The 12,529-nt window shown below is 33.5% G+C and overlaps 1 protein-coding gene across 4 annotated transcripts in view; it reads right to left on the reverse strand.

Annotated features, from left to right (window-relative positions):
• Positions 1–12,529, reverse strand: part of LOC111049872 (trichohyalin-like) — a 38,646-nt gene that overhangs the window by 24,342 nt on the left and 1,775 nt on the right. For all 4 annotated transcript variants that reach the window (XM_039423100.1, XM_039423098.1, XM_039423099.1 and 1 more), the window contains exons 2-6: positions 12,360–12,491; positions 3,909–9,613; positions 2,661–2,713; positions 1,599–1,695; positions 280–354 (exon numbers count right to left, since the gene is read on the reverse strand). In XM_039423100.1, the coding sequence (XP_039279034.1) occupies positions 280–354; positions 1,599–1,695; positions 2,661–2,713; positions 3,909–9,278 (5,595 nt within the window). In that variant the 5' untranslated portion in view covers positions 9,279–9,613; positions 12,360–12,491. The remainder of the gene's footprint in view (positions 1–279; positions 355–1,598; positions 1,696–2,660; positions 2,714–3,908; positions 9,614–12,359; positions 12,492–12,529) is intronic.

Consider the following 12,529-nt stretch of genomic DNA (forward strand, 5'->3'; position numbering starts at 1 on the left):
TATTTCACAGTAATATTATTGACGGAATTAATAATCGATGAGAAAAAACTTCAAATTACGATCTACAAGAAAATACGTTGCTGCGAATTTCAAAGAAAGTGGAAATTTTGTTATACTCTTCAAATTAATAATTTTTCAAGATTGGAAAATGAAATCTAATTTCATATTTTTTAATCAAATATACAACATTTTTCATTCAAGTACTCACGATTGAATGAAAGCTTAGGGAAATAAATAATAGCCATCTTGAAAAAGTAGAAGGGAGAGAGGGATTCTTACCTTTTCTTTGTACTGTCGCAGTTTGGACTCAAATTCTTCGGCTTTATTCTTGACATCTTCGCGCCAAAACCCTTTCTGAAACATGGAAACACCGATTCTGAATTTATTAACAAGTACTATCTTTGTAATGTAATGTATAGTTCAGGGGAAAAATCGTTCAAAACTGTGATCCACTTGGCACAATCTACAAACTCGTCTAAATGTGAAACACATCAAGAAAATCTAAAGTCTGATATTTGGCTCAATAGAATAGAAGATCACAAATGAAACCAAAAAGCAAATCTGCTTAGAAGAACGGAACCTCAAGATCTCGTAGATAGACAATATGAATTCTAACAAGTTATCTAATAAAGTATTTCATTAGGGCTACTTGATTTGTTAAGTTAATTATATAAAATAAATTAACTGGTTTCGGAATGTTTAATCCTCTTGCCGAAAAAGACTGAGAAGAAGGCTTAAGGCTGTGCAAAGCCTAAAAATAAACTTTCTACTGGTGATATTTTTCAAAGTTTTTCGATTTGTATAGCCTACTATCAAGCTATTAAATATAAAAGTTTTTTTCAGGAAAACATTTTTTTCGATTACTTTTTGAGATATGAGCGCCTAAAATTTAAATTTTTGAGACAGAAAATTTCAAATTCGGTGAGAGATAAATCCATGAGATTTTAGAGGATAGATTCTTCATGGTATTGTTGAAATAGTAAAACAAAAAGTTTCTGTAAAACAAAGTTACATTTTAATATCAATTTTTGAGAGTTATTCAATTTACCAAAAATAACTCAACTAAAAGTTATTTTTGGTCATTTTTAGTAAATTAAATTACTTTTTCAAAAATTGATACTTTCAGAAACTTTTGGTTTTATTATTTCAACAATACCATGAAGAATCTATCCTCTAAATCTCATGGATTTTTCTCTTAGCGAATTTGAAATTTTCTGTCCCAAAATTTAAATTTTAGGCACTCATATCTCAAAAAGTAATGATAGAAAAAAATGTTTTCCTGAAAAAACTTTTACATTTTAATAGCTTGATAGTATACAAATCGAAAAACTTTGAAAAATATCACCAGTAGAAAGTTTATTTTTAGCCTTTGCACAGCCTTAAGTCTGCTTGCCTTGCAACGTTACCGCTTCGCGCATTCCACTCTTGGTGTTGAATTGATTGAGCATATAGAATGGATTGAAAATTCCAAAACTAGTTGCTATTGTATTCTATAAAAAATTGTTTTTTTTTTTTATAAAAAGGATACTATGAAATTATTTTATCCAAGTTAATTTACCCTGAGAACCTCTAACAGAATAATTGAATAATATACAAACCATCTTTTCTTTTATTGCAGTCAGACGTTGTTCATATTCGTTCCGAATTGCTTCTTTGTCTGTATTCTTGGTTTTTTCTTCCAGCTCTTTTCTCAATCTGAAACAGAGAACGTTCTATAAATAGACCAGATAAAATAACATTATTACATTTATCTGTCTAATTATTTAATATTGAAACATACTATATAATTGGTCGACTGTAATATATATTAATGTATGTGAATGTTTATCCCCAAACGAAAAATATGAATCTTCTGCTTAAATAATGTAAAACTTCAACCTTTTATTTTTAAACATCTTTATTGCCCATAAAAACAAAATACAAAACTTACAAAAGAAATATTCTAGATTATAATAATATATTATGCTATTTTACAAATAAATTAAAATTACATGGCACCACCCAGCAAGGGCAAAACCCTGACCGCTGAGTGAGAGTATCAGCTGTTAGACAATATAAAAAAAATTATTTACTAATAATCAAAGCTACAAAAAAATCGAAGTTAACAATAAATTACTAGTCTAGTAATTATAATATTTGACTGATGTCGAAGAAAAATATTTGTATCACCCACTTATTTATCTGTTCCATCCTCTGTCTACCCCTATTAGAAAGATATTCTGACAATGCATTTGGCATTATATTTATTATTTTTGAGCTAAGATACCCCAATTGTCTTCGCACTATTGTCAAATCTGAATAGTTAATATTATAAATGTTATGAGATGTAACCCTCATTAGTTTCACTGTTTATTTGAACAAAAAAAATAAGGGTACAGTACAGTATTTTAGATTAATTATGGTTTAGCAAGTGTTCATAATCATTTCATTCACAATAGAATTTATTCCAGAATAATTTTCACGTCTTTCCATCAATCTTTCATCATTATTGTTATGGATTCCTTACATTTCATGTTAATCGAAATTATTCAATCATACAGTAAAAATGAATATGGGGTTTTTGAATGTGCTTACTATTTTATAGCAGGGATTTTCAAATAAAGAACAAGAAAAAATGAAAAATCATAAAAATCAAATCAGCATATTTTAGTGGTTCTTACCTGTCAATTTCTTCTTTTTGTATAGTATTTGATTCCTTCAACTTCATATCATTCTGAAAAACGAGACAAAAGTCAATGAATCTAGTGATGTTGGAAAATGTATAGTCACTATACTAAAATAATCTAGACTAACTTGATGTAATATATCTGGACTAATCTAGATATATTGTGCGGATGGTAACAGTAGGATGTGTTTCAAGCTATTGCCCAGTTCATATGCATAAAAAAATCATTTTCCTACAGATACCTTGAAAAGTGACCATTTCTGCACTGTTTGCAGGACGCAAAGAATCACTTTTCCGCACTAGTGCGCAAAGTGAGTACTTTGCGTACTCCAGATTTGCAGCATGACAACGCAAAATAGTTAGTTGGTTATATGGAGCACCAGTGCAGCAAAATCTAAATTAAGTTGGTAACACTCATAGTGAGGCCCACGTTATAATAATATTAAGGACATGGACACCGAGGACAGCAACCACATTCAGCACACAGCCACCCCGCCATTCAAACACTACTACATTATTATATTTTATATATTAATAATAAAATTACACAGAAAAACATTTTATGCATTTCAGGCAATTTCACCCATAATTATTACCCACTTTTCATATTCAATGGTAACTGTAGGAAAAATTTAATGTGAAATACGTGCGCAAAGTTCCTCCTGCTGCACTCAACAAACCATTCCGCCCTCGCCTACGGCTCGGGCGTAAACGTTTCTTTCGGTGCAGCAAACTGTCACTTTGCGCACTAGTTGTACAAATAACTATTATATCAACTCAATGGTGTACAGAAAATACACAAAACTTTCTACCAGTAATAATCCAACAGATTAAAAGTTATTTCAATCTCAATAAATTAGAAATTAATATAAAATAATTTTGTTATAATTCAAGTAATTTGAAATATTTTGTTATTCAATAAATTATTTTTAGCTAACTAAATGTGCTGTATTTATTCATCATATAGATTCAACTGGATTCTTTATAACTCTATGTTTTTGTACACTTTTGTGGTTGAGAAAACATAAATCCATTTTTAAATGCAATGATTTTATAAGAAATTGGGAGGATAACAAACTTGGATTGAACAGCATTTTTATGATAATTTGATGAATAAATTAATACATAAGAATAGTGACTATTTTTGAATGGAGCTTATGCAAAACGCTAAGTAATTTCAATTTATAAAAATAAGGTAAGTTTTTCACATAAGTGAAAAGTTATATCTATTGTGTGTACATACCGTTTGTAAAGCTGACAAATTCTCCTCCAGACTGAATATCAGTTGATCTTTCAAGCATACTTCGCTGGTTAATCGTTCAATTTCGAGCTTTTTAGCTTCAACCGAACGGGCATGGTGATTGGCTATGTTGTCCAGCTCATTTTCCAACTCCAAACATTTTTGATCTTTCTTCAATAGTTCGGTTTTCAACCGACTCACATCAAGTCGATAGGATGCAGCTGTTTTCTCATTGGTTGTGATTAGATTCTGTAATTCGGTTTGCAACGAAGTCAAGTCATTCACTTTCACAGACAATAATGATGTTAGATTCTCATAGTGCTGATTTTTGGCCAGGATTTCATCGGAGGTTTCCTTCTCAACGCGATCTAATTCTTGTCTCAGAGTGGAAATTTCTTGATCTTTGGTATTAATTGCAGCAGACAAACTATTTACTTCTTTCTCCTTCAACAACAATTTTTCCGACAAATCTTTCTTCAAACTATCCAAGTCACTCTGGAGAGATGATATTTCCATGTCTCTCTTGGATATGATGTCAGACAACTCCTCGTTCTCTCGTGAGATGCTTGATATTCTTTCATTGAAATTCCCAACTTCATTCTCTTTCAGTAATTCTTGATCGGAGAGGTATTTCTTCAGTTGATCCAATTCACTCTGTATCCTATCTTGCTCTTTCTTCATATCTGAAATAGCATTGTTGCGAGAGTCTAATGTTTTTGTCAATTCGAGCAATTCCTGTTGGTTCATCAGATCCTTTTCTCTGTACTCCTTCTCTACGTTCTCAAATTCTTCTTGGAGTGAGGATTTTTCATTTTCTTTACTGGTTACTTGTTCGGTCAACTTTTCAATTTCCTGCCTGTAAGATGTTGTTTCTTTATTCAAGTCGTTAATTTCCCTTTCCTTTTCATAGAATTCTTTCTTCAGTTGATCCAATTCACTGTGTACCCTATCTTGCTCTATTTTCATCTCCGAAATAGCATTGTTGCGAGATTCTAAGGTTTCTGACAATTCGAGCAATTCTTGTTGCTTAATCAAATATTTTTCTCTGTACTCTTTCTCAAGGTTCTCAAATTCTTCGTGGAGTGAGGATTTTTCATTTTCTTTACTGGTTACTTGTTCGGTCAACTTTTCAATTTCCTGCCTGTAAGATGTTGTTTCTTTATTCAAGTCTGTAATCTCCCTTTCCTTTTCAGAGAATTCTTTCTTCAGTTGATCCAATTCACTGAGTACCCTATCTTGCTCTATTTTCATCTCCGAAATAGTATTGTTGCGAGATTCTAAGGATTCTGACAATTCGAGCAATTCTTGTTGCTTAATCAAATATTTTTCTCTGTACTCTTTCTCAAGGTTCTCAAATTCTTCGTGGAGTGAGGATTTTTCATTTTCTTTACTGGTTACTTGTTCGGTCAACTTTTCAATTTCCTGCCTGTAAGATGTTGTTTCTTTATTCAAGTCGTTAATCTCCCTTTCCTTTTCAGAGAATTCTTTCTTCAGTTGATCCAATTCACTATGTACCCTATCTTGCTCTATTTTCATCTCCGAAATAGCATTGTTGCGAGATTCTAAGGTTTCTGACAATTCGAGCAATTCTTGTTGCTTAATCAAATATTTTTCTCTGTACTCTTTCTCAAGGTTCTCAAATTCTTCGTGGAGTGAGGATTTTTCATTTTCTTTACTGGTTAATTGTTCGGTCAACTTTTCAATTTCCTGCCTGTAAGATGATGCTTCGTTATTCAAGTCTGTAATCTCCCTTTCCTTTTCAGAGAATTTTTTCTTCAGTTGATCCAATTCACTGAGTACCCTATCTTGCTCTATTTTCATCTCCGAAATAGTATTGTTGCGAGATTCTAAGGATTCTGACAATTCGAGCAATTCTTGTTGCTTAATCAAATATTTTTCTCTGTACTCTTTCTCAAGGTTCTCAAATTCTTCGTGGAGTGAGGATTTTTCATTTTCTTTACTGGTTACTTGTTCGGTCAACTTTTCAATTTCTTGCCTGTAAGATGTTGTTTCTTTATTCAAGTCGTTAATCTCCCTTTCCTTTTCAGAGAATTCTTTCTTCAGTTGATCTAATTCACTATGTACCCTATCTTGCTCTATTTTCATCTCCGAAATAGCATTGTTGCGAGATTCTAAGGTTTCTGACAATTCGAGCAATTCTTGTTGCTTAATCAAATATTTTTCTCTGTACTCTTTCTCAAGGTTCTCAAATTCTTCGTGGAGTGAGGATTTTTCATTTTCTTTACTGGTTAATTGTTCGGTCAATTTTTCAATTTCCTGCCTGTAAGATGATGCTTCGTTATTCAAGTCTGTAATCTCATTCAATTTAAGCAATTCTTTTTCAGCGAATTCTTTCTTCAGTTGCACCATTTCTCTCAGCAAACTATCTTGTTCTTTTTCCATATCTGAAATGGTACTGTTTCGTGAATCTAATGTTTTTGTTAACTCGAGTAATTCCTGTGTCTTTATCAATTTTTTGTCTGTATACTCTTTCTCAACATTCTGCAGTTCTACGTTAAGTGCTGATATTTCATGTTCTTTATTGGATACTTGTTCTGTCAAGCTTTCAATCTCCTGCCTTAAACGTGTAGTATCGTTATTCAAGCTAGCAATCTCTTTCTGCCTCAACACTTCGTTTTCTGCGAATTTATTGTTCAATTGCTCCACTTCAATCTGCATCCTATTTTGTTCTTTTTCCAACTCTGAAATAGTGTATTTTTGATCATCAATTGTTTTGGTTAACTCAAGCATTTCCTCTCGCTTCGTAGAATCGTTCTCTCTATACTCCTTCTTTAGCTTCTCAAGATCAACGTGAAGTGATGATAATTCAAGTTCTTTACTAGATATCTGATTAGTCAACTTTTCAATTTCTTGTCTCAATGTTGAAGTTTCGTTAGTCAAGTCGTCGATCTCACTTTCTTTCAGCAATTCCTTATCAGAGAATTCTTTCTTCTGTTGCTCCATTTCACTCTGCATACTATTTTTCTCCTTTTCCAACTCGGAAATTGTATTTTTATAAGCATCCATTGTTTTGGTTAACTCAATCAATTCTTGTTGCTTCATCAAATCCTTCTCTATATACTCCTTTTTGAGCTGCTCAATTTCTTCTTGAAGGGAAGATATTTCATGCTCTTTGATGGATACGAGTTCATTCAACTTGCTGATTTCCTCTCTTAGACAAGAAGTATTGTTATTCAAATTTGCAATCACTTCTTCTTTCAACACTTCTTTTTCTGAGAATTCTTTCTTCATTTGCTCCATTTCAATCTGCATATTTTCTTGATCTTTTTTCAACTCCGAAATAGTATCTTTTTGAGCATCAATTGTTTTGCTCAACTCAAGCAATTCCTCTTGCTTCATTAAGTCTTTCTCTGTATACTCCTTATCTAGGTTCTCAAGATCAACGTGGAGTGAGGAAATTTCATTTTCTCTGATGGATGCTTGTTCAGTCAGCCTTTCGATTTCCTTCCTGTAAGATGAATTTTCGTTATTCAAGTTATCAATTTCTTTTTCTTTGAGTAATTCTTTTTCAGAGAATTCTTTCTTCAGTTGATCCAATTCACTCTGTAATCTATCTTGCTCTTTTTCCATATCTGACAACGTATTGTTCTGAGCATTCATTGTTTTAGTCAATTCAAGTAATTCTTGTTGTTTCGTCTGATATTTCTCGTTGTATTCCTTTGCCAGATTTTCAAGATTCAAGTGTAGCGAGGATAATGCATCATTTTTAATGGATACTTGTTCATTCAATTCATCAATTTCTTGACGGTAAGATACAATTTTGCTATTCAAATCCGTAATATCTTTTTCCTTCATTAATTCTCTTTCTGTTAATTCTTTCTTCAGTTGTTCCATTTCATTCTGCAACCTTTCTTGCTCTATTTCCGATTTCGAAATATTATCTTTTTGAACATCGATTGTTTTTGTTAACTCAAGCAATTCCTGTTGCTTCATACACTCTTTTTCTTCATAGTCCTTCTTTAGGTGCTCAATATCAACGTGAAGTGTTGAAATTTCAAGTTCTTTACTGGATATTTTATCAGTCAACCTTTCAATTTCTTGCCTCAAAGATGAACTTTCTTTATTCAAGTCGACAATCTCTTTTTCTTTCAGCAATTCTTTTTCAGAGAATTCCTTCTTCAGCTGCTCCATTTCACTCTGCAACTTCTCTTGCTCTTTTTCCAACTCTAAAATGGTTTTGTCGCGTGAATCTAATGTTTTTGTCAACTCGACTAATTCCTGTTGCTTGATTGAATGTTTTTCTGTAAACTCCTTCTCCATATTCTCAAGTTCCCCGAGTAGTGTTGATATCTCAAGCTCTTTACCGGATACTTGTTCTGTCAACTTTTCAATTTCTTGCCTGAAAGATAAAGTTTCGTTATTCAAGTCGGCGATCTCCTTTTCTTTGACCACCTCTTTTTCGGCAAATTCTTTCTTCTGTTGCTCCATTTCACTCTGCATCCTTTCTTGCTTCTTATCCAGTTCTGAAATTGTTTTTTCAAGGTCATCGATTGTTTTGGTTGACTCAAGCAATTGCTGCTGATTCCTTAAATCTTTTTCTCTGTACTCTTTTTGCAGGTTCAAAAGATCTTCTTGAAGAGATGATATTTCATGCTCTTTGATGAATAATTTTTCATTCAAGTTTTCAATTTCCTGCCTTAAACATGAAGTATTGTCATTCAAATCGGCAATTTCTTTTTCTTTCAATACTTCTTGTTCTGAGAATTCGTTCTTTACACGCTCCATTTCATTGTGCAACCTATCTAGCTCTTTTCCCATTTCAGAAATTGTATTGTTGCGAGCATCCAATGTTTTTGTCAGTTCAAGTAACTCCTTTTGCTTCATCAGATCTTTCTCTTTATACTCCTGGTTTAGATTTGCAAGATCAGCGTTAAGTGAGGATATTTCGTGTTCTTTGATTGATACTTGCTCATTTAACTTTTCAATTTCCTGTCTGAAAGATAGAGTTTTGCTATTCAAGTCAGCAATAGCTTTCTCTTTCAAGATTTCAATATCTGATAGTTCTTTCTTCAGTTGCTCTATTTCACTCTCCATCTTAATTTGCTCTTGTCCCATATCTGAAATCATATTATTATGAGCGTCAATTCTTTTTGTCAACTCAAGCAATTGCTCTTGCTTCATCAGATCTTTTTCTGAATACTCCTTCTCCACATTCTCAAGTTCTTCTTGAATTGTTAATATTTCTTTTTCGTTAATGGATAACTGTTCAGTCAAGTTTTCAATTTCCTGCTGGAGTGTTAAATTTTTGCCATTCAAGTTTACAATCTCTTCTTCTTTTAGCCTTTTGTATACAGACCAATCATTCCTCAATTTCTCTGCTTCACTAGTCCGCGTCTCAATTAACTTAGTCATCCCTGAAATTGAAGTTTTTGACCATCGACTTTTTTTATCAATTCTAGTTTTTCTTCTTCTAACGTCTCATTTTTTTGAACGAATGATGAAATTTCTTTCTTCAAATCGGTTATTTCCTTTTCTCTGCGCAGTTCAATTCCTAAATATTCTTCCCTTAGATCTTCAATTTCTGTTTTGAGAGAGGCAATTTCTTGATCTTTTTCTCGTAGTAACAGATCAACCACTTCCTGTCCTAAATTGACCGATTGTTGGATAAACGAGCTGCTGTTTTCAGGATTTCTGTGACTCCTGTTTGTTGGATTCGATTGCAGTTCTTGCAATAAGCTCTCTTGTTCCTGAAAAAGAGATAAATTAGCTGTGATTAACAAGTTATCACGATAATTTATTAAATCACCGTATTTTAATTCTTTAAATCTAACATCAAGTTACACAACATAAATTAGAATAAATCATTTGTGTAAGGAAAGTTCACTGTAAGCTTGGAAATACTGAATAAATAGGAGCTATTTAAACTATTTTTTCATGGAATTGAATACTAGCTGCAAAAGTGTACTCATTTTTCATGATCACACTAGTTAGGATACACAGTCAGGAGCTATAGGGTAGCCGTCTAGTTGTCACCCCGACTACTTGACACCTGGTCATTTTGGCCATAGGCGACTACTTGTACCCTCGTAAAAATATACCATTGCCGTCAAGTTGTCCACCCGACTACTTGACACCTATTGGACCAAAGGTGCCAACTAGTCATGACCGTAAACGACAACTTGACACCTCGCACCCTCGCGTCAGGGTGTCCCCCCGACTAGTTGTCACCTCCTTAGGAAGGACACAAGTAGACGGGGATGGCTCACGTCTACATGACACCTTGCACGCTGGCGTCAAGGTGTCACCCCGACTACTTGTCACCTACAGAGCACCAGTTGGCACAACTCACACCCCTGCGGCGTAGGGAGGATGGATCAAGCAATTTTTATTACTGGTTATGATGTAGAATTGAATTCCAAGCACTTTTGGTTCAGTAACATTTTCCCGTCAAACGCACGGTTCGGGAGATATTCACCGTCTTTGCTATTTTTAGGACAAATTTTTTCAAGTTGGTTGAAAATAGAAAAAATGAATAATAAGCCCCTTTGATGACTAAACCAGATGTAGAACACAATTCTAAACACATTTTGTTCAGTTATATTTTCCCGTCAGACGTACCGTTTACGAAATTGAGCCTAATGCTAGAACAGTCAAATTTTCATCCATCAATGATATGGCAGATGAAGCTATCAGTCTGGTTATCCACTGAGGTATTACATAAAGTCTGGTAATTAATATGAGGATAAATAATTATTTATATACACTTGCGCTCAGATTGCAATCAGACCATAAGAAGGCCAATGAGAATCTTCAAGTTGTGTCTGTGTCTTCTACACTCACAGACACTGTCCAAACAAATTTTATGAGTATGATTATTAAGGAGAGTAGCTAGTTGCCATATCTATCACTGCAAATATTGGAGGAAAGAAATTATTTCTCGAATTCCTGGGCATATTATAGTAAATAAGTGGCAATGAAAGTAAATATGAGATAGAAATTGAGGCTCACTCACAAAGACATGATGTTGAAAATATCTTATTATATCAAAATTAGGAATCTTAATGCCTTTTCATATAGAACTTGATAGTTTGGCTTCATTTTCCAACTTTCAAATGAAGAGCCAGCCGGAATGGTGATTTCTTGTGGAGTGGAGTCGACGGGATAGGTTGTCGTGACCGTAGACGACTACTTGTACCCTCGTAAAAATATACCATTGCCGTCAAGTTTTCACCCCGACTACTTGACACCTACTGGACCGGAGGTGCCAACTAGTCATGACCGTAAACGACAACTTGACACCTCGCACCCTCGCGACAAAGTGTCCCCCCGACTAGTTGTCACCTCCTCAGAAAGGAGGCAAGTAGACGGGTATGGCTCACGTCAACTTGTCCCCTAAAAACCGGTTTTAAAAGGGGACAAGTAGTCGGGGTAGCAACTAGTCGCCCACCCGAACTATAACATAGCAAAATGGGAGTGTCTCAATAATGTGAGATTCCAATTTGTCTAGTGTATGAAAATAACCTAATAATCTGTTCAATTAGATTAAAATAAGCTAAAAGAAAAGGGAAAAGGTAAGGTGTTTGTTTTCAAATGACAATATGGTAATATTATTTAAAATATGTTAATAATTTTATATAATAAACACAAATAACGAAAAGTTGGAATACTCGCACATTTGAGATATCGCACTTACGAATGACACCCAGCAAAATCAAATAACAAAATGTAAAATTCACTAGTTTTATGTTACAATCACTTTTCGTTCCTATTTCATAATAAACATCACTTTGCTTTCCTATTCTATCCAACCTGAAACATGAAGTTTCTTTTTTGCATGATATCATTATCTACTGTCATTATTATTATTAGCGTATGGCTTTTAATGGTGGGGAGACCCAAGGGTAGATCCACCTATAATCCAAAGTTCCCTAATGGGAAACCGGACACTAAGGTTATAGTAAGCACATCACTTCAAATTTACACTTTTCACTTCGGAATTAAGTTCATTTTAATGTTAAAGGTCCAAACACTATACAAAACCGAAACAACACACAAAACCACTAAGCCAAATTAAAAAATATGAATAGAAAGAAAAATAAAAATCTTAGTACCCTTTTTGAAATATTTAATCACAATGATTACCATTATCAATGTCCGAAACATGTTGTGATTAAATATTTCAAAAAGGGTACTAAGATTTTTCTTTTTCTTTCTATTTCTATAAAAGTAGCCCTATACAGAAAAGAGATAAATAGAAAAGATGGACTATGCAGTTGAAGTTTTGTCACATTGTTATCGGATCTCATTGCAAATTGAGAGCATGTAATGATAGAAGTGAGCAGATAGTAGCCTACTAATAAGTTATTTCTTAATAAATAATAAGGAGCGAAATGATCACTTATAATTTGATGAATGCCAAATAAGTAATTTGATTGGAAGTCAGGAAACTGATCGAAAAAAATAACTGCTATCTGTTGAAACTTTCCAACTCACCAAGTATTTTTCTTGCAATTTATTGAAGTCTTCAAACAGAATTTCTTTACTGGAAGCCAGCTTTGAATTGGTGGTTTCTAACACTCTGACGTCACTCAACAAACTCAATCGGCTGGATTCTGATTGTTCCAACTAAAAAAAGAACATTTAATGAAAAACAAAATTCTCTT

The sequence above is a fragment of the Nilaparvata lugens genome, chromosome 3 (genome assembly GCF_014356525.2).
Source record: "Nilaparvata lugens isolate BPH chromosome 3, ASM1435652v1, whole genome shotgun sequence".
In the NCBI taxonomy this organism is placed as follows: Eukaryota; Metazoa; Arthropoda; class Insecta; order Hemiptera; family Delphacidae; genus Nilaparvata; species Nilaparvata lugens.